This window comes from Magnolia sinica, chromosome 7 (genome assembly GCF_029962835.1).
Source record: "Magnolia sinica isolate HGM2019 chromosome 7, MsV1, whole genome shotgun sequence".
Lineage (NCBI taxonomy): Eukaryota > Viridiplantae > Streptophyta > Magnoliopsida > Magnoliales > Magnoliaceae > Magnolia > Magnolia sinica.
Genome location: NC_080579.1, coordinates 47,582,543 through 47,606,438, shown reverse-complemented (window position 1 = coordinate 47,606,438; position 23,896 = coordinate 47,582,543). Strand labels below are relative to the sequence as shown.

General features: G+C 38.7%; 1 protein-coding gene across 3 annotated transcripts in view; it reads right to left on the bottom strand.

The window, feature by feature from the left end:
* Positions 1-23,896, bottom strand: part of LOC131251327 (alpha-mannosidase-like) — a 54,422-nt gene that overhangs the window by 8,481 nt on the left and 22,045 nt on the right. For all 3 annotated transcript variants that reach the window (XM_058251993.1, XM_058251994.1, XM_058251995.1), the window contains 10 exons: positions 19,554-19,619; positions 19,391-19,447; positions 9,776-9,995; positions 9,492-9,625; positions 8,248-8,313; positions 8,097-8,156; positions 7,878-7,949; positions 2,999-3,046; positions 2,697-2,816; positions 367-432 (listed from right to left, as the gene is read on the bottom strand). In XM_058251993.1, coding sequence (XP_058107976.1) covers positions 367-432; positions 2,697-2,816; positions 2,999-3,046; positions 7,878-7,949; positions 8,097-8,156; positions 8,248-8,313; positions 9,492-9,625; positions 9,776-9,995; positions 19,391-19,447; positions 19,554-19,619 — 909 coding nt within the window. The remainder of the gene's footprint in view (positions 1-366; positions 433-2,696; positions 2,817-2,998; positions 3,047-7,877; positions 7,950-8,096; positions 8,157-8,247; positions 8,314-9,491; positions 9,626-9,775; positions 9,996-19,390; positions 19,448-19,553; positions 19,620-23,896) is intronic.

The window sequence follows — 23,896 nt, the reverse complement described above, 5'->3', positions numbered from 1 at the left end:
GCAATGAAGGCATAAGAAATCAAAAGATGATTACCGCTTTCTCATGTCATTGTCAATCAATTCATATGCCAGAGATTATGTTTAAGAGTGAATTCTGTGGAATGTGCTCACAGAATAATTGACTGTGATGCACCTACTGTCGATTAATATAGACTCGTAGAATGTTGCAATCTCATCCACATAAATGACTACTCAATTAGAAGTTACAGTAGTTTAAGACAGCATTAAGATATAGGGTATGTGAAACCATGCTACAAGGACGTCTAATTTCCAACTTGATTGTGATACTTGCCGGAGAAAATACAACCTTGTTTCATAAACTACATAAGTAATGCCATTCCAAATTTGAATAATACAAACTCTTACTGGATAATAGTTCCCTGCTACAGGTTGAGTCACTTCAAGAGGCCAGTCTGTCCTATAATCCCGCACCTGACAGTAATAAAGTATTGATCAAGCAATTGGTATTTGTATCAGGACAAGTTAGTATTTCAAGAGGCAGTAAAATTCCACAGGATGCCACTTAATATTTATACAGGTACTGGACAAAAATCATTAAAGAAAAATAAAAGCAAAAACAACAAAATGATGGGGATAAGAAACAAAATATGGCGTTCCCAGTTTTGATCATCAGAAGAGGAGAATGGTAACCAAAAACTATGTTCTCATGAACAGAATGTAGCATGACATGTTGCGATTGACATCCCATGCTCTCTTCCCAGCATCCAATGAATTGCCAGAATTCAGGAGACATGCATGAGACTTACCTCATGCCCCACCTGCATGGCCATTCATTTGCATGTGGGTGGGAGCCTATATGTCCTTGTATTTATGAACATTACCACATGATTATCTCACTAGTTATATTTGGAAACAACAGAAGGTTGTGCATGGTTGACAGAATGCCTGACTAAGATTAAAGACTGATTTATCGGGGCCAATCATCGGCTGCATGCCTGCATCCCATCATACCCATGGCCCAAAAATTAGGCCAGTCTGGAATCTGGTGGGCCACCCCAAGGGAAACATTTGGGAGGGGGACCTCACCCTTGCTTTTGAACACGCTACACTGTGCTGAGCATATGAAATTGGGCCCATTCAACCCCTCCATCTGCCCAGGATGAAAGGGCACACCGAAAATCAGGCCATTGAAGCTCAGGTGGGCCCTGATGAAATAAATGGTGGGTGTCCCCTCCCAACTATTTCCCTGTGAATGGCCCACCTGAGGCCCACACATCACAGTAAGCAGAAAATTAAAATAAAAAAGAAAGAAAGAAAGAACAAATAGAGTTTAGAATATCTTTAAACAAGATCAATGAGGCCAACATACATCCAAGAGAAGAAAGATAGGCCTTCTAAATCCAAAAAGGCCCAGCACAGCAATAACTCGGCCTAATGCAGGAACAGGTCGGATAAAAAAGGGCCAGCATAGAAAATTGTCTGGTAAGAAAGACCCAACATAGTAAAGGGATTGTTTGTAACAGGGACCATTTGGGGCTGGCGAGGTGGTGGACCCACTTGTTGGAATAAGTCAGCAAATCAACCATGGTAGTGATGACACAGGCGACAACCCAGCTAAAGTGAAATGGCAGATCCAACCAGAATGGCCCCAACATGAACAACATATTCGATCAGCAGTTGAAAGAAGCAAATTCAGCAATTCAGATGGAGCTGGATTGCCACAGCAGCTGATTTAGATCTACAGTTGTCAAATCAACTCACTGATTATTTATTTATTATTTATTATTTTATTTTATACAACGATTGGATTTTAGCAACAGTAACATCTAGATACAAATCCAAAGACAACTTATACCAGTCGACTCCACTGGATAAGGTAGGCGGCAAGATCAAATAGATGAGCCGATCATTGATGGAGATTGGTGATGGGTGAGAATGGTGAAACAGATGAGGATGCCTTGTCCCCTTAACCATAGTCCAGTTGGTTGGAGAACTCTTGCAATTGAGTAGACTGCATCTGGCTGTGAGATTGCAAGAACAGTGACAAGATTGACATCAATGGGTGAGATCAGCAGTGGTGACCAATGGTTGTCATTAGAAGTGGATTGATCACCCACCCTGATAACATGTTAATGAATGGAACCAACATGTGGAAAATTCCTATCTATTCCATATGGTTAGCTTAGAAGCACTAAAATATGGTTACATATCAACTAGAATTCTAGCAGCTCGTGCTCATGTTGGTGTCAAATGGTAGCAATTCCTACAGGCCGCAGCTAAGGAACGATGCCATAAGTTGCTCTATTGAATGGAACAACTTGAAAAAAACCAAGGAAAATAAGGAACTCCAGCAAGCTGCATGAAACAAAGTGAGGAAAGGGGCACAATCAATTGTACCAATCCCAAGTACTTCACAGAACCACAGGTCCAACTGATTTTAACATGCCTGGCAAAACAAATGATTTTCATGTACATAATAATGTTAAAGGCAAGAAAAATCATATAATTTAGCATAAATAGTACTAAGGCTGAAATGAATGCTATGAGAACCTAGTACAAGAGAACCATCACAGCAGAATCTGGCAGAGATGCATCATAGACATTCCAAGATTGCAAGATATGCTTTATATCCCCATCTACTACTACTAATAGACCACATCAGGACCAGTAACATGGATGCCTTAATCATGTTGGCTGTTGCCTCTCAAAACTTTCAGGATGAAATAAAAGCATACCCGTTTTAGAAAATCTCTTCCATTAGAGTCTGTATAAAATGTCCTGTCCGTGGCCATATTTGCTGTCATCCGTGTAATGACCTCTTTTCCAACGCCATCATCCACAGGAATCGGCCCGATCTTCATTTTGGAAATTGGCATCGTTAATAAACTCAAAAGCAGAAAGCAAAAGTTGCAGTTACTTATACTAAGTACCATCTAATAGAATTTTTTGGCCCACCGGACTTTATGGACATCACAAACATAGTGAATTCAAGTTATTTGATAAGGAAATGTACATTTCTGTTATGTCAAGAACTTACAGTGAATTCAACTTCAGCATGTTCCTTGTCTTTGTAGAGTCTAGTCACCTGAAAATTGTTAAAGTGAATTTGTGAGGACATGAAATGGTAAAAACCACTGACAGGAGGAAGAAAAAACTAACAAGAATATATGGATGTCACGACTTCAAGATCATTAAATACCAACAATTTCATCATGCATGATTGTTTTTCTTTTTCTCTTTAAGTTCATGCAATATTCATTGTGCATCACAAAGAACAAGCAGAAGCAGTATTTCCCTTTTACATTTGCTAACAAGATGGTCTCTATTAATTTCCCATGCTTTAACAATGATTGAGAATGGTTTCCCACTGCGTTAATCAGTGAGAACACAGACTGAGCCCTGAAAAGAAACTTAGCAATTAAACAGAATTGCTTTACACAAGAACATGTCAAATGTCATCTATAAAGAAGAATGTCATACCGAAACAATATTGATATCGCCGACGACCGGAAATGCAGGGAAATATTGGGAAAACATGAGGAAAACTGTGGAATTTTTCAGTGAAACTTTAGGAGATGCTAAAATACACATATTTGCATGTTTAGGAATCCAAAAAATGCAAAAAGAATGCATACATAATGAGTTTCTATTTATGGTGGCCTAAAAGATTGTGCTGACGTAAGAAATAGTCCAACCATGCCATCTATCATCCAACCATCCATCCAAACATCCTTCGATATTTCAGAATATTGACAACATGATATTTCACTGAGAAATCGCCGACAACTGGAAAGGAAACGAGAAGCATGGTCTCAATATTGCCCATGTTGCGATAACGATAATATCGTGATATTATCATAGACAATTTGAACACTACATACAACCACTCGTCTATAAAAAAATTGAAATGAAATTTTTTTAATAAACAGATTTTTACTGATATAGATACATTGGCGATACAAGCGACAACTGGAATATACACAGTCAAAAATATTGGAAATACATTGGCCATACAAGCGTCACTTGGAATTTACACAGTAAAAAATATTGGCGATACATTGCCGATACCTGAAATTTTTTTATAATACCAATGTTATCGGTATCACTGAGCTGGAGATACGGATAATATCAGGGATATTTCGATAATATTAGGGATACTCAGAACAATACAGTTGACTTATAGCTGATATGGATCTCATACCCAACACATTTTGCTTATCCAACATAGGCGGCCCATGAGATTTGGAAGATCCGTTTATCATAGATCTTGAGCATATAACTTAATCACCTGGATCACATTAAAAAATCTACCTACAACGAAAATCTATTTCTCTCATTACTTTTTTCTTACCTCTTCAGCAATTTACTTTCAGATGATCTCTCTCAGAATTTATTTCATTGAAATGCTCAATTTTCACTTCCAATGTTCATCTTTAGCAACTCCAGTTCTTTTTAGTAATCTTTGCAAACTCCAAAAGAAATCAAGGCTGATCACTTGGTAAATTTTTGTGAACATCCATTGTGCTATTAGACAATTCCAATCATCATATCCACAACCCAAAAGCCAACAGTTAAAGCAAAATAGACTACCAGTAAGAATAACCATCTGTTGTCGGGAATTAGACAGTTACTCTTTGCTTGATGCAATTTGTGCACCAAAATCCATACATGATGGTCCCACTCTTCTAGCAGTTTTAACACAATGCACCTTCCAAGTGAGATGCTTGAGAACCACGGGCATGGACAACAAATTGGTAATTCTTTTAAATGATGTGAATCATCAATAAAAGATTTTCATTTTCTTATCCTTTTTTTATCTCTTATGTAGACTTGACTGACAAGAAGAGAGGAGATAAGAGAGAAGAAAGAGATGAAATAAAGTTGAGAGAGGGATTAGGGTTTTGTTTCATCCACACACACACACACACACACACCCCTCATCTTTTTATATTAAAATATAAAAGTAATAATGAGAAGTGTATCCTTTAGTAACAAAAGCAAAATGACCATGTTCTAAAAACTAATAATGACATATAAGGGCCAAAAGATAGAGATAGGTGGGTTGTATAATGGTACAACCCACATCCATTAACACTCCCCCTCAAGTTGGAGCATATATATCATGAATGCTCAACTAGACAAAGAAACAATCAAAATGAGTACGATCCAAAGCTTTAGTGAACATATTTGCCTGCTGATCATGGGACTTGATGAAAGGCATGCAAATTTCATTGTAAGAACTTTCATATACAAAACAATGCCTTGGTAACTTCAAGTAAATAACAATTCTCACGTTTTGTTGCCCCATTTTGTTATGGCCTATGAGCACATGGCAGATGATGGCATCTGATTTATTAGGTAGCATGTAGTTAAAACCACATCACACTAAACATTTTAAGAACTTTCATATTCAAAACAATGCCTTAGTAACTTCAAGTAAATAACGATTCTCATGTTTTGTTGCCCCATTTTGTTATGGCCTGTGAGCCCATGAAGTTTGGTGAATAATCCCGTGAGATGAGAGATACGTGTTAAAGTCATTAGATAAGTATTCTCTAGCATTATCGGAATGGAGAATTACACACCTTAGAATTGAATTGTGTTTGTACTTCTATATGAATTTTGAATGGTCTTTCATTAAGTATAACCATGTAATTCAAGAATAATCATCGATAAAAATAATGAAATAAGTTAGATAAACTAGTAATATGAACTAGGGGTACCAAATAAAAAAGTTTTTCACTTCCTTAGTAGTCTTGTGAAAGGTAACGTTTACACTAATCTGAGGCTCTATACTATTTCATAACAAGGCTTTAATATGAGCATCTTCTGCCACCCAATCTGTATATTCCAACGAACTTTCTTCAGTTTTGGAGGAGGTTAGATACTTTAGTTTTCTTTTATAGGTAAGAAATACCTCTATAGATATGGCCTATTGTAAGTAATTTGCTACATTAAGTTTGGTAAATGTAATATGAAGATTCACCGACTTGGATGACATTGTCTGCCTGCCAAAGCTCACGGATTTAAAACATGTCATCTGGGGAAAGGATACTAGTAGTTCGCCCAGGCCTGATCGGCCCTGCCCACATTAGCACCTACCCCTTCAGATATTGTCCAACCAACTGTCATCGGAGTGTGCAACAATGGTTTTGTTTGTCACTGGACACAGGCTCACATGTTCCAGGCACAACGCATTATGCCTGTTAAGGAAGAAACCCAACTTTAGCCACCACAACTTCGAATGACGCTTCCGATGTGGGACAAAGTTCCACCTTCACTGTGTGCACAGTAGCTTGTCAGCCACCTTGGGACCCGCCCACATATGCACCCACCCACATGTGTCTGCCTACATGTGACCACATAGCGACGTGGCGTCACAATATCCCCCATCGAGGGTAGAGCCGTCCTCGGCTTTGAACTTGTAAGGCCCCCACAGCACATGATATTGTCCACAGATATAAAATGAGTCATCTGGGGAAAGGATACTGGTAGCTCGCCTAGGCTTGATCGGCCCCGCCCACATTAGCACCTATTCCTTCGATATTGTCCAACCAATTGTAATCAAAGTGCGCAGCGGTGGTTTTTTTTTTTGTCATTGGACATAAGTTCACCTGTTCCGGGGACAACGCGTCATGCCAGTTAAGGAAGGAACCCAACTTATAACCACCACAACTTCGGACAATGCTTCCGATGTGGGACAAAGTTCCACCTTCACTGTGTGCATAGTATCCTGCTAGCCACCTTAGGGTTCGCCCACGTGTGCTTGCCCAAGTGTGACCACACAGTGACGTGGCGTCATAGGAAGAACTTCCACATATACCTTTATCTTCAAATCTAACTGTAGATCTGACCATAGATGCACAATGAACCACTTTAATCCATCACAATGGTTATATATGAAAGTGGGCCTTACAAGTATTGGGGCACGATTACACAATGCATCATATGGTGGTTGAGCAATGATGAGAGAAGATTCATGTAGATAAGCCCCCAAACTCTTTAAAAATTCAACTTAAATAGAAGAAATTTGATTGTGGAAAAAAGGGAAGAAACGTGAGATAAGAGGAAAAAAAGCCTAGATCAATCAAGTTCAATGCTTTGATGCTATGTAAACTTGATTGACAAGAATAGGAGAGAAGAGAAGAAGAAAGAGAGGGATTAGGGTTTGGTTTCATCCACACACCCCACCCCTCCTTTTATATTTTAATATAGAAGTAATAATGGTAAGTGTATCCTTAAGTAGGGTCCTTACGCATGCCTCGCTGGTAGACTCACAAGAGTTTCAACACGAGGTTGTGGGTTCGAGTACCCATTGTGGTGAAATCCCACTATGGTTTGAGTACGTGGGTGTGTGTGGGGTGTGAGTGCGTGTGTTAAAAAGGTGTATCCTTAAGTAACAAAAGAAAAAAATACCATCTATGTCCTACAGACTAATAATAACATAAAAGGGCTAGAAGATAGAGATAGGTGGGCTGCACAATGGTAGATTAGCATTCACCAAAAAACTTTAATATATCTATATTTATGCCTTTGTAGTCTCATCAAAAGTCCTAATATCTTATAATATATTTTCATGTTCCTGTATGTTTTGGAGGTGGCTCTACTGCACATTCTCTTGCATCCCTTACTGCTATATGTTGAATTACTTAGTTGATTCTTCCATCATATTATGCGTTGACATGGGACTCAAAGAAATGATTGTGTTAGATGTTTCTATTCACCATCATTTCAGGGTTTAGAGGTCTAAAGGAACAATAAAATGAAATGATTTCTAAATTATTTAAATAGAAAGAGATAAATTTTTGTGACTTTGAAACACTAGAGATGTTTTTGAATAAAGAATCCTATTAAGCTACGTTATAAATTAATCTTGATGAAATGGCCATTTGATAGGTGAATAAAAGGTAGAGAACCTGATAAATCCACGGATTGAATTGTTGATAGACTTCATCAACTAGAGGTCCTCGCACAATCTTCAAGGGTACCTACAGTCGAATGAAATTACATTTAAGGTTTAGTAACCTTAAAACCACAAACAAGCTAACCAACACCGCTTTTTAATGGTTTCAAGTTTCTCAAGTCATTATTCAGCAATTTACAATGAACAAGAAACTGGAAACCAGCAGGATTACCGATCTTGAAGCAGCTGTTGGAGGAGCGCCATCTGGTCGAAATATGTATGCGCCGGAGGCCTTGAAAATTAGCATACACATGACAATAAACAGTTACCACGAGTAGTTGAATTCCATAACAGTGCTGATCCTAAGCATAGCAGTGCCATACCTGTGGATCCTTGTCTCCAATGCTTGAACCATACCACAGATAGCTTTGCTGTATAGGTATATCGACCTGATGCATTGCAACAGTAACCCTTAGGCCTCTCTATGGAATTTTGTGTTCTCCTAGTTAGATTACCAGCAACATATTAAAACTGAAATAGTAATCCAGTAATGGATTAGATTAACTATTAAGAAATATTCTAACAAAACTCGATTGAGTTAATTTGGTGAAGTCAGTCCTTTTCCACGAGCAGAACCATTATATATGAAAGCTGGAGGATTGTACAGAAATCTGCTGTCACAATAAGAATGGGTTGGGCAAAGGCGTGTGCACATGCATATGACTCTCCCTCTCCCTCTTTAATTATTAAGCTCTTATTTTTTTAGAAAGCGTATTTCTTGTTTACAATTGAAACTTCTGTTATATTGCAATGTTGTGTATTACCACTCTTGTAGTTTGGAATTCATTGCATTGTTTTTCAATCTAGCTGCAATTTTAATGTCTGAAATATTTGTCGTTCATATCACTCATATTGGGCCAAATTCCAACTGCCCCCAAATTTTCCTTGATTGCTTTTAGTTTATTTCTTCCAATATATCAGAGCCTTATGCCTAAGTCATTTACATATAGGGAGGGAAAGTTTCATCTCGAGTTAACACTATGATCCTGTTCCAAGTTCTTGTACAAATCACACATCCCAATCTCTGTGCAGATGAGTCCAAAGATCAAGTCTTCAGCTCATCTAAAACTTCAAGTTCCAGAGACTTGTTCAAATCCACTCCTAGTTGGCTACGGAACTTTTCAAGCCCCTAAGGAAATACAATCTTACAAATTCCACATCATCAAATTTTCTCTTTATCCCTCTAGTTTCTCCAAAAAAGAGTAAAAGAAAAGAAAAGAAAAGAAAAGAAAAAACCCAAAAACTTTTTTGTTTCCAAAATATCAACAAAGGGCTAAGTTGGACTCCCACATCAGAATTGTGGAAATCTAGAGACTCAGTTTACACTGGCCTCATTACGGAGTTACACCAATTACTAACTACTGTACTGTCTGCCTTTCACACTTGTAACATGAAGAATAAAGATGTCAATGCAAATATGCTCCAAACTTCATAAGCATACCCTACCAAAATTATTCCATCTTTCTGTTGAACCTTAAAAAGAATAAATAAATTATACAACCATTTCTGGAAATAGGCTAAGTCATTAACCCAGGAGCTTGTAATCAGGTAAGAAAATGCAACTCACCCCTGTTCTATAATTCGTCATACGTTTCAATTGTCCAGATGTTGATGAAAAGGACATCTTCAAATTTCCAGGTCCAACCTCCAATGTCTCATTTTGTGAAGTATCCGTAACTGACATGTGCCCACTACTTGCTCCTATATTTTTTAAGGAGCATTACAATATGTGAATATTGTTATTGCTCATGGTGCTTTTGTTCCATGAAATGGATTGCTTTTGAATGCAGTATGTAACAAATGACCAGAAAAGCCAAAAAGTATTTAATGAGAAGAATATTGAAAATCCACCTTGTCCCCCAGCTTTAGAAATAAAGTAGGTGCTCCATCCAAGTGGTGGCACAGATACTTGAAATAAGAGCCAATACTTTGGGATTTCTTTGGCTGACACTCCCAAGTAGGCCTTTGTGTAGAAGTTTCTTAAGTTAATAGTAGCATTATCCATCTCCACATACTGTGCCTCAATGGTATTGCCACTAGAATCTCTTATAACATGATGCTCATCATTGACCTGAAAGAAATTGATTAAAGAAAATGAAAATAATTGATCAAACAGAAAGAGGCCCCTTCAGATAGACATACTGTAAGGAACTAACAAGTTGGGAAATGCTTTATATAAAATGTTAAATTTGGGGCTGAACAACAACTAGAATCTGAAATCCTATATGAACAAGCATTCTATGCAAAATTCATATTAATTATGATGCAAACAATCAGTTATAATTTTGCACTCAGTGATCATCTAAATATGGACATTGTAATCCATATTTGCATTTCAGAATATAATATGAAGTGCACTTATTCATAGATCTTCAGCAATTTACAAGAAATGGTAACATTCCCCACCATCTATTTAACCAGAAATCATTTTTCACAGTAACATGCTCAAAAAATTATGAAGAAACCCATATTCTAATCTTCCCAAATTTATCATCTAATCAGTTCAACTTCATGGCTTGGAAAAGAGAAGAAGCAAGCATATTCCAGTATTCATGTTTCCTAAATCTACAGTCAAGAAGAACAACAGCAGAAGGATGGTATTGTTGGGAAGCACGGAAGGTGAGCCCTCAAGATCTGACGATCTACACGAAGTTTGGAACCCTCACAAAGCAGAAGAATGGTGCTTCAACGGCCCGCCTATCTACTACTGGAGCAGATGGAACTATTCACACCTCTGATCCTACGGTATATAGTGGCCCCGGATTGCGATCTATGGATCAGATCGTCCCAAGGACAAGCTAAAATGGACAGACTATAGCGCACACAATATCTCTCTGTATACTCTCGGTTTATCGTATGACTCAATTCTTTACACAAGAGAAGCGCATTCCTTTTTATAACAGAGGAAGGAGAGTTTGGGTGGGATTGGGATAAGGCCAAAAAATCTAATCAAATCCCTATCTTCAATTAAAAATCAAATTCATATTTGAATTTGAAATTTAATTCAAAGGAAGAGACTGGAGAAAACATAGGATGTACCCACTAGTGATTGCTCACAAGTGGGCCCCACTGGCCTACGTCCAACATCTCCCACTCAATCACATTGTGGGATAGGCACATAAATTTGTCCATCTAACTTGCCTAATAACAATCAAAGAACCAAACATCACGATCAAAAGAATTAGAGGCGTGGGACCAGCTAGATCACCATAATCTTCTCACAGGTGCTTAAGTACTAAGTGACCGCCTGACTAGAACTCAATAACCCAAGCTTTGCAATGCCTGTCCTAGTCCACATGACCACATCGGATGAAGTTAACTCCTGAACTGGAGTACTCGGCCAACATACGCACTTATCCAACTTATCGAGTTATTCTGAAAACTTGATTTTTCACAAACTTCGACTAAAACCAATTCAAAGAAATACTTATATATATATGCTTTTTAAGAAAAATACTGCTTGCAAAAGTCTAATAAAAAACAACTCGATATTGCCAGTGGATAAGTCTTCAAGTACGTATTTATAGTTCTAGAAACTTGGTGTAGCTGTCACGGGATCTTCCCCATGCAGATGTGTAATTTGGAATTAATCAAGCCGCTTTCCTAGCGTAACTGAGTCTGGCCAATCAAGGACCTTTCGTCATAGTACACTAAAGTAGTGACACTCAATCTCATCCTCATATACACAAGAGGAGGATATCTAAGGACACAGAGTCACCTACGGGACTGGCTACTCGCACGTTGCAATGATTAGATCGAATCAAAGCAATCTGTAGGTAAAAGGTTCTAGCACGTAGCTACAATCCACGTCGTAAAGTAGACAATACTAGGTGAATGTCGGGTCTACAATACGCAGGTCATTCTACATGAGGTATGACTCATCTCATAACCTCATAACCTGGCTTTAAATTCAGGCCATAACATTGATCGCATAAAAAGAATGGTGCACTTATGTTATTTGACTTTGTCAGTCTCATCTTCAATCTTAAAAGATTGTAGGCGGATACGACTCACTCATATCCTCATCCTTTATTATTCAAAATAAAAAGAAGTTCATACCTCAATGTATAAACATGGCCCCAAATGTACCTCTCTTGTACATTCAAGGTTGGTCAACCCGTGCGACTGGGTGACCGGCCTGCCGACAAAAATAGAAATCCTACATGATCTCAAGGTAAATGCTGATGATCTTCTTACCTAGTTTATATTAGAGGTCAATACTGAATAAAAGGAATATATTATTCATGAAAGATCGAATGTCTTACAAAACAAGTATATCATTCAAACTTTCCTCAATCCCATCTGCCTGACGTGAACCTGAAATAGATCTCTAGCTATAGGTTTCGTCATGGGATCAGCCATCATCTCTTTAGTAAGAATGTAGCTGAGGGCGACCTTTTTATCTCTCACTTGATCATGGACGTAATAATACTTGATTTCAATGTGCTTAGATTTCTGGTGGTGTTTAGGGTCCTTTGCCAAGTCAATGGCAGAAGTATTGTCTATCTTCAACGATATAGGCTGACGAACACTCGGTACAACACCCAGACTTAATAGAAATCTGCGAACCCATACACACTCCTGAACTGCAGCACAACATGCAATGTACTCGGCCTCCATAGATAAAAGAGCTGTGGATGTCTGTTTCTTACTCGACCAAGAGATAACTCCTCCTCCGAGTAAGAATACATACCCTGAAGTAGACTTTCCCTCGTCAGCGTCATTACCCCAAACAACATCTGAATATCCTTTGAGCTTGAGGCTTGTGCCTTCATAATACAACATTAGGTCTTTTGTTCCTCTGAGATAGCGGAATATACGTTTGACGGCTTGCCAATGAGATTGTCCCAGGTTACTCTGATAACGGCTGACTATGCCAACTGCATAGCTAATATCCGGTCTGGTGCAAAGCATAACATACATTAAGCTCCCTACTGCACTTGCATAAGGTACTGAGGACATAGCCAATTTCTCGGCTTCAGTCTGGGGACACGATTTCTTGTCTAGCTTGGTAGCTTTATCCATAGGGGTTTCAACAGCTTTTGAATTTTCCATCCTGAACCGCTCTATGATTTTTTGTATATAGGTTGCTTGAGACAAGCCTAAAAATTTCTTAGGGCAATCCCTGATGATTTTTACTCCAAGAATAAAGTTGGCTTCACCGAGGTCTTTCATCTCAAAGTTCGAGAATAACTAATCTTTAGTCGATATCAACAATTGCATGTCATTACCAGCTAACAGGATATCGTCTACATATAGAGATAGTATCAGAAAAGATCTTCCAGACTATTTCATATATACACAATGATCTTCTTCACTCATCGTGAATCCAAAAGTGGTGATGGCCAAGTGGAACCTCATGTACCACTGTCTTGAAGATTGCTTTAGCCCATAGATAGATTTCAACAACTTGCAGACTTTCTTTGGATGCTTTTTGTCCACATAACCCATGGACTGTTGCATGTATATCTCTTCATCCAAGTCACCATTTAAGAATGCGGTCTTTACATCCATCTGATATAACTCTAAGTTTAAACTTGCGACAATGGACAAGATCATGCGGATTGAGGAGAACTTTGCAACAGCTAAAAAGGTCTCCTCGTAATCAATGCCTTCTTGTTGTGTAAAACCTTTAGCAACTAATCATGCTTTATACTTGTCCATTGTACCATCTGCCTTTCTTTTGATCTTAAGTACACATTTATTACCTATCGCTTTGCGATTGGAAGATAGATCAATAAGTTCCCAGACTTTATTTTTCTCTATGGAAGCGATCTCTTCGTCCATAGCATTTACCCAATCGGCCGAGTTAGAAGATAATAATGCATCCTGATACGAATCAGGTTCATCATCATCAACTGCAACACAAGAGAATGTTTGCCCTTCAATATCAAAGTATCTTCGGGGAATCAATCCTCTTTCGCTTCGATGTAACTCAGGAGCCTGCTGAGATGTCCTCCCACTGTCCTGGCGAACTATAGGAGCATCATCATCTTGAGGAGCAGAACTCCCACTCTCCTGAGATACATCGGGTATTTAAAAAAGTTCTATTGGAGCCTTTTGCTTCATTCGGCTTGGGTATCTATCTTCAACGAAGGTAACGTCTCAGGATTCTATCTCAATCCATCGTTCATGGTCCTCATAAACTAGAATGTATACCTTTGAATGCATAGGGTACCTTATGAACACGCATTCAATGGTTTTACTATCAAGTTTACCTCTATGCAGAGTAGGTAGTAAAACATGTCCTAAAGATCCCCAAGGGCGTAAGTTGGCTAGAGAAGGAGTCCTCCCAGACCACATCTCATATGGAGTCTTAGAAATGGATTTGGATGGGACTCTATTAAGGACGTAGACGGCTGTTAACAGTGCGTCTCCCTAGAATGTGGTAGAGAGATTGGCTTGTGCCATCATCGATCTAACCATGTCCAATAGTGTCCTATTCCTTCTCTCTGCAACACCGTTTTGTTGTGGAGTGTAAGCCATTGAGTACTGCCGAACAATTCCAACGTTTTCACAATATGATTTAAACGTTTCAGATGTATACTCGCCACCTTTATCAGATCGAAGGATTTTAATCTTTTTCTCAAGCTGATTTTCCACCTCAGCTTTATATTTAAGAAAACAATCAAAAGCCTCAAATTTGTGTGAGATGAGATACACATATCCATAGCGCGAGTAATCGTCAATGAAAGTGACAAAGTATTGACATCCATTTCTGGCATGTACATTAAAGGGTCCACAGATATCTGAATGGATTATTTCTAGTGTGCCCTTGGACCTAGCCGCTTTGGGAAATGGTTTCTTCGATGTCTTCCCGGACACACAATGTTCACAAAATGACAAATTAACTTTGGATAAGGAGTCTAACAGACCAGAACGTATTAGTTTTGTCATACGATCCTTTCCTATGTGACCTAACCTCACGTGCCATTTTTGAGATTCAGATACTACAGTTTCAATCGACATAGCAGATAAAGCAAGAGGGGCATTATCACAATCTATGTCCAGAATAAATAAATCTGAAATTAAATTTCCCAATGCAAGGATGAGGTTATTCAGTCTCAAAGAAACTCGTCCCGGAAAATCGAATATCAAAACCATCAAATAATAACCTAGAAACAGAAATTAAATTCCGACGCATCTCCAGTGCAAAAAGAGTATCACGAAGGATTATTGTTTGCCCTATGCGCATACGGAGATGGAGAACGCCAATCCCTAGTACGTCTTCAACAGCGTTATTGCCCATGTACAGCTTGTAACTTCCTTTGGCTACAGGCCGGAATTCCTCGAGTCCTCAACGACTCTGTGTCACGTGCTTTGTTGCGCCTGAATCCAAAATCCACTCGTTAGATATAGTATCAACGGAAATGATTTCAGAACAAACGCCTACATATAAAGTATCTTGTGACTGAGAAATTCCCGTCTTTTTATGGGCACACTGCTGAGCATAATGGCTAGAATTTCCACAGACAAAGCAGACTATATTTGTCTTTTTCTGCTTCTTCTTTCCATTCCCCTTCTTGAGATTTGGAGGATGTGTTGTGGTCTTCTGTTCTTGATTATTCTTCTTCGCCTTCTTGCGAGCTTTGGACCGTTTATTGTTAGCTTTCCGTTTATGGGTCTCTGCTACAAAGGCCTTGCCCGAACCTGGCTGAATTGTATTCATTTCAACCTCACGTACCAAGTGGCCAGAAAATCTCTGAACGTAGTAATAGAATCAGTATGGTTCAGAATTCTTTTGATTTGGGCCCAAGATTCAGGCAAGGAACGGTGCATGGATATAGTCTTCTGATTTTCAGTCAATTTACACCCAACATTCCTAAGGGCACCTATCATTTGCTCCATCTTACGAATATGATCTTTGATGGGGCAGCCGACAGGCATACTGTACTCCTGGAATTCTAATTCCATTGCCCTAAATCTCGCATCTGACTTCTGCGCATAGGCATCTGTCAGTGCTTCCCGGATTCCCTTAGCGGTTTCATGAACTTCATATGTGGGTATGAGTTCTTTGTGCATAGTGCTAAGAAGGACATTACGGGCTGAACGATTTTGTTTTCACCACTTATTATAGCAAGTCATCGCAACCCTATGTTCTTGTTCCCGTTTTCAGCTAAGATGGGTTCCTCTTGAACTACATCGAGTGTGTGAGATATGTCGTCCTTGTCCAGAAGGCATCGCACTGCGCGGGACCAGTCTTCGTAGTTGTTGCCGTCGAAATGTTGTCCTTTCAGTTATTCAACGATTAACGCTTTGGTGGCCATCTCTACATTACATGAGTATCACTACTTAGCTAAGATCTAAGGTATTGATACTAATCATCAGCATTTCTACGTGTTATATAAATTTTCAAAGTATAAAAGCAGTTAACACATCTTAATGAGATCTGAAAGTCCACATACCCGAATGGGCGGCATAGAACAATCAAGTTCTCTAATTAAAATGGGTTTAATACTTTTATAAGAATAAATTTGTATAACGTGCAACCTTCCATTACATGGTTGCATGCATCATTTGGTGGAGGAGAATAAACTCCCACTCAGGTTATGCACAACCTTTATATTTTAGGGAGCATCTAAGCACTAAGTTTTGTAATTTCTAATGGAAAATGTAGGGGGCTAAGATCTAAACACATCAAGCCGAATATTTTCATGCATATTAACATCATCATCAGAAAGGAAAAATCAAGTGCTTAGATATAAAGAGAGTACAATCTTCACCTGTGATCATGACCATTAGTGATGGATCCGATCATTACCGTTAATGATCATTGTTGATGATGGATCCATTCATCAACATTGATCATCATGGTTGATGATCGTTTCGTTCACTAATGAGTTTTAAATCAACAGTGAAGAAGATATAATAAAAGAAACAACATACTTGATATGTGTCCATCAACTCATAAAAAATATATATCATCAAATCCAAAACTCAGGATAACACATTCAGGTTGCAGCATATCTGAATGTGGACCACACTATTGTTTTGTAGATTAAACATGAATTCAACAAATATGTGCATAGATCTTTAAACAGATCTATACATGTGGAATTAGCAAAACTAAAACATAGTTGCTGCACGTGTACATCAGCCAACACGTGTACGTTAGCTAATCACGTGAGATGTACTTCAGCCTATCTGCTTCACACAGCAGGGAGGCATGTATGCCACGAGCTGATTTTTGGATTTATTTCACACATATGCCATCTGCTTCACACGGGAAATGTACATATCTATTCAACAGATGTACATATCAGATGTGTACCATTAAACGTGTTGGATTTATAATAGCAACGTGTACAGCAACATGTACAGCAACATGTAGGCTGACGTACAACATGTAGGAAATGTGTGATGTATACATGTAGACTGACGTATGATGAACATCTTGTAGGCTGACGTATTGTATTTTAACACGTTAGAATATATACATGTATTGCATGTTAAAGTACTTTAACATACACTCATGTGGTGTGGTCCACCAGAATAGTAGATCTACCTCATTTTTAACCCTATATCATGAGATGATATGGAGAAAATAATGAACAGAGCGGATCCCCAAGATGACATCATTAGTGGACCCCACCATTCCATCCTTCTTAAATGGAAACCTTCCATGTACAATCATATGATGATGTATATATTTTAGTTATAGTACAACACGTCAGCCCTCCTCACACGTTAACATATGGCTTGTAGTAAATATGTTTAATGATATAGTAGGCTGCATTACATGTGTTATTCTTGCATGCTTTATACGTGCACAACATCCACACCATCATTTAAACTACATGTATTTGAGAAGCCATGTGTATTGTAAGCACTAGATCACGTGGCCTACATCTATGTTCAGCCAACTATATCACATGTGTACAGTACGCCATCCATGTGTACTGTGAACAATTTATATCCTTCCATGTACATATATAAACTACATGTGTAAACACCATGCTAACATGTTGCTGTAAACAACATGTTAACAGAAACAATGCAACATGTTATAGGACATCATACAACAATATGCAACATATAACCGTGTTATAGTACATCATATAAAAACATGGAACGTGTTGCTGTAAACTACATGTTAACAGAAACAACGTGTTGACATATGTACAGCACAACATATTGGCATGTGTACATAACAACATATGCACAAAAGAACATGAATATAGTAGCCAATGTGTACAAAAGCCATGTTAATTATTGTTAAACTTGTATATAGATACATGTGTGTACAGCCAACAAGTGTACAAATACATGTGTAAATATACATGTGTGTACAGATAGAAGATTCACGTCAAAGGGCCTTTATATATATATATATATAATATATATATATATATATATATATATATATATAATATTTTTATCGAAATACAGTGTGCAGTGTCTACATCATGCACATCTATGTACACGGTCATACATGAAAATAGTTCTGTATGGCAACATCATGCACATCTATGTACACAGTCACATGTGCACATATATATGTACACAGTCTCATGTGTATACATCTATGCACATTATGCACATCTATGTAGTCCCATTCGGTGCATATTTGCATATCAAGAGTCACAGTGCACACTGATCTTATACATTTCAAAAGCCAGGAGCATGAATCCAATAATTTAAAAAAAAAGGGCCACTTACCTTTTTAGATGAAAATTATAAATCGAAGATCTGCCGTTGAGTTTTCTCTGATACCACTGTTGGGAAGCGCGGAAGGTGAGCCCTCAAGATCTGATGGTCTACACGAAGTTTGGAACCCTCACAAAGCAGAAGAACGGTGCTTCAACGGCCTGCCTATCTACTACTGGAGCAGATGGAACTATTCACACCTCTGATCCTACGGTATATAGTGGCCCCGGATTGCGATCTATTGATCAGATCGTCCCAAGGGCAAGCTAAAATGGACAGACTATAGCGCACACAATATCTCTCTGTATACTCTCGGTTTATCATATGACTCAATTCTTCACACGAGAGAAGCGCATTCCTTTTTATAACAGAGGAAGGAGAGTTTGGGTGGGATTGGGATAAGGCCAAAAAATCCGATCAAATCCCTATCTTCAATTAAAAATCAAATTCATATTTGAATTTGAAATTTAATTCAAAGGAAAAGACCAGAGAAAACATGGGACGTACCCACTAGTGATTGCTCACAAGTGGGCCCCACTGGCCTACGTCCAACAAGTATGATATCTATACCATCAGGCCTAGAGCATAAAACCATGTAATTAAATGTAGAACACAATAGTACATGTAATCCATGAACCAACATTTTTGTTTCCTTAACAAAAACAGTAACTTTATTAGAAATGAAAGGATGTGGTGATGATGATAAACGGTAGCTTATTAATAATATAACAATTACACTGATATTAAGGCAAATGCATGGAACAAATTAAGAATCAATCCCACAAGAAGAAAGAAAAAAAAAAGGGGATGCATACTCACTGGAATCCTAACATTGTCAGTGTGGATCCATCCAAGCGGATTGTATGCCACCACAACCTGAACAAGTTAATATCTGTTATAATGTCATAGAATTCAATGTTGAAAACAATTTATTCTTTATTATTAAATTTGTAACCAACATGACAATAACATAAACACCCACTAAGCTCTTGTTCTCTGGAATTTCCTCCTCAGTTGGCGGGCAGTAGCTTATATTGAGCAAATGACACTGTTGACCCAAAAAAGAAAAGAAAATTGAACTTTTAGCAAACTAGAATAGGAGTAACCTTAATGAATTAAAGACATAACGCCAAAATGAAAAGCATGCAAAATATAAAGATCCTCTAGATGAGAAACACATTATAATTAGTTCATTGAAAACCCAAAAGATTGGCAGTTGGAGAAGATTTTAGACTAAATGTGAAATGGAGAATTATGCTACTATCAGATTCTAAGTGTTTTGTGATGGAACTGATGAAATGAGGATTTAGTTTTGTTGGGAAAAACAGGTTTAGGTTTTTCCTGGTTTGTTCAATATTTCATTACTCAGTTCTACCAATCCAATATTTATTTTGTAACAGTAAATTGTAATGATAATGAAACCATGCAATGTTACTACAGATCTGGTTCTTGACATTGTGATGCACCCGAAGAGAGTGGAATGGCAGAGTTCTTGGGTGCCATTAAAATAAATCTATTTCTGATGATACAATCCTGTTTTGCGATGTGAGTAGGCAACAGGTGGATAACTTAAGGATCATTGTTAGATGGTTTGAAATAATGTCAGACCCAAAAATCAACTAACTCTGAAAAGAAAAACGATGGGGATTCGCATGAGAGAGAAGGATGTGAGTGCTGTCACGGGGAGCTTTGGATGCAAGGCTTGTTGCCTTCCAAAGACCTACCCTAGCTTACCCCTATGTGTCGGCCTGTTCATTTGTGGGATGACATGGCAGAAAGGGTGGAAAGGAAACTTTCACGATGTAAGAGAAGATTCTTGTCCTTGAGAGGGCGGATAATTCTCATCAATTCAGCCTCGTCGAACTTGCCTTTTTTTATAATTTACGTCTCTGCTCAAAATGGTTGGTGCATGTAATTCGAAGATTGGAAAGAATTCAAAGGGAGTTCCTATGGAAAGGTGTTGGCAATAATATCTTTTGGAATGGGGAGAGGTTTGCAAGCCAAGAAGGATAAGTGGTATGGAGTAGATTCTTGGAAGATGCATGTTGTGATAGCAATGCTTTATGTCATGCTTCTCCTTGTCCGTACAGGTGGCAAATGATAAAGAAATGTGGATTTCTTAGGTTTATTCAAGGATGGGAGGTTGGGTTGTTTGGTCTCCATGTTTTAGGAGGGAATTGAAGGATATATTGTCTTGATCAGTGTTTGAAATATCGGTATCACGTTACGTATCTGTAATGTCTCGGAAAAATCCGTACAAGGACCCGAGCACCACCTTAGGCAGAAATCACCCAGGACCAAAACCTTTAGAAATAAGGCTAGTATTAGCAAGTGCTAAACTAGTGTACTTGTGAAATTAACACTAATCACTTTAAATATGATCTGCAAGACCCAAACCATGCAGTATCCTTGACACTACATTACCCTAAAATCTAGAATCCATCTCAAAACCCAGTTGCTCTCGGGAGCATCTTGAAACTCTGTATCGGACCTGGACTCCACGTCGAAAGTCCAATGACTGCAAAACTATACAGTTATAACTGCATTACTGGACTTGACAACCCCCTCAGAAATCAAGTCTAAATTACGTCTAGAAATGTACAACTTGAGCCTGGAGAAAAGTGTGTGAGAAACGTGAATATATTTAGAAGTAAATTCCGAATTTAAGTAATCTGAGTCGTGTTACTTGCGGGCCAAATATAAGGATTTGGACCGTCAGAATATGACCCAAATACACCCTCGGATCAGGGGAAATGTCCCATACATGGCCATGTCCTTGTGGCCCTGATCGAGTGACTGTGACCGTTGAACTGAAACTGGTCCGCCACGGTCGATATGCAAACCCGTTCGGAACGAAAACTCAGCCTGACCTAGATCCAATGTCAGGGAGCTTAAGTCCGACCACACGTGGAAAAGGGGCCACCAGAAGTGTTCCGTTGGGCTGAAACAGACGCCCTTTGGATATAACCTAAGTATACCTTGGCCCTGGAGCCATTTCCATCAGTCCTGGGCCTATATAAGGACCTTAAACACTCTCTCTCATATTCCATACGAATTCTAAAACCATAAGAAAGAGAATAGAGAAAAGAGAAGGGGAAAAGAAAGAAAGTGAGAGAGTGAGTTGGAGATTCTTCCTGGGATTCAATCCCGCTAATCTACGCACTTAACCACCACTCCTGTATCGCCACACAAGCGATTCCGACTCCGTACTTGGGTAAGAAAACCTAACCCTAACTTGTCTTAGAGTTTCTGACTAGCGTAATAGATGAATTAGCTAACCTATTCCCAGTTATAGGTTATTGTGGTGTTGTAGACAAGACTTAGCTTTTAAAACTGAGTTCGCTATGAGTCTACCGGCGAAAAGTGCGGACTATAAATGTTTAGGTTATGGTTTTCAAGGCTTTCAATGTCAGTTAATGATTTATGACTGACTTGAATTGCTATCACATGCTTAGACACGTTGTTCCCGCACTTTACACATATATATGAACTATGTTGAATATAGTGTATTCTTGTGTTTGTTGAAATGTTTGTATGAGTATGGATTCTGGATATGGATTTGCCATGATTAACTATTGTAGACATATGGTTGAGGTATACGTGACAATTCCTTAGAGAAAGGATTTGCCCTAAAACGTGCTATCACCAACATACGTCATGTATGTTGGAATATGTAGTCTAAGTGTTTGTAGAATTGTCTGAATGAACAAGTGTGTAATAAATTGTACTTTATATGGGCGTTGAGAAGAGATTCTCAACTACCTTAACGGTGTGTATGATTTCCTCCATGTAACTTATATTCTTTGTCTATTTTACTTAGGGACTGCATATGTGTGAATTCATGTTTAAGTTGAAATCCATCAAATGCTCACATGCTTGCATGATTGGAATTGTTGATCCATTACTGTTCTGATTAGCTTGTATGATTATCTGTTATAGTTGTAATGTGTTTGGGACTACAGAATAGTCCAGGCAATCGGTAACAGGCATTGAATAGGTGGCTAAGGTTGATTTCGCCACATAGGACGTGATCGATGAATCCGAGCTGTACTTGGGATGTTGGCAGTGGTTAGGCTACACAGAGTGCTTATGCACTTCATGTCGATCAACTCAACGTGTGCTTGTACTAGTCGAGCTTGTCAAGTAACCCGATTGACCTGATGTATGTTCACCATGTATGGAAGCTACTACTTGAATCTAAGGTACCAAACTCACCAGTGAAAACTCCTTTAACCTTGGTACCTCGATCTGCTAAGACTCATGAGCCGGGCATGGTAGTATGGGATACTGTGGTCGAGCTATCGGCCTACGCTGGGGTGACGAGCCTCCCCGTAGTGTCCAGTGAGCAACACAACCTCGTGAGCCGAATATGATGGTATGAGATACTGTATTCGAGCTGTCGGCCTATACTGATAAGGTGACGAGCCCTTTGTAGTGACCTCGAGCGTACGCTAAGACTGCATAGAGGCGACGAGCCCTTACATAGCAATAAGAGTACATACTATGCCTGCACTAATAAGGTGACGAGCCCTTTGCAGTGACCTATAACCGTAACATCGTATGAGATTTACTAGAATTGACGACCCTAGAATGGATCACCGTTTGGGAATTGATATAAGGGAGGTACCTTAGCTTCCCAATCCTGCTATATAAAAAGGACTAATAAGAACTTGGTAATCACGTTCATGCACCGCACTGCATATGCCATTTGGCATTGGGCAGAGCACTGAGGAAGTGACTGACATACATGACGTTAGATGAAGATCGCAGAGGGAGTGCAGGTGAGGGCATGCATCATTTATTCATACCATTCTTGCATTAATCAGAGTACTTAGGGATGTTTAATTATATTGTTTTATCATTACTGCTTGACCGAATTGAGAACATGTTAACCTTTGCTTTATTGTTCCACTGAGTTGACCACTCACTCCCACGTTTCGGGATGGTGTTGTACACACCAACCAGACTCTGTCTTAGTTGCAAATGGAGACCCGACTAATGAGGCAAAGGCGGACTTCGTAGATGACGAGGATGCCTTCTCATATATGCAGTATTCTGGTAGGTTTACCTAGACCGTTCTGATTGGCGGGGCTTCAGGGTTATACTTGTAGTGGACTATTACATTTTTGACATTTTGTATTTTAAAACAATACATGTAATTATTGACCTGGCAATGCATACATACTTTGGGGACTTATACTGAATTGTAAAGTTATACATATTTGAGTCAGTCTTCCACTTGCGTATTTCAACTGTCCCTGGATTATGTTTTGCTGATTTGGCTTAATCTTATTCATGTTTTATGCACTAATACAGACAATATTA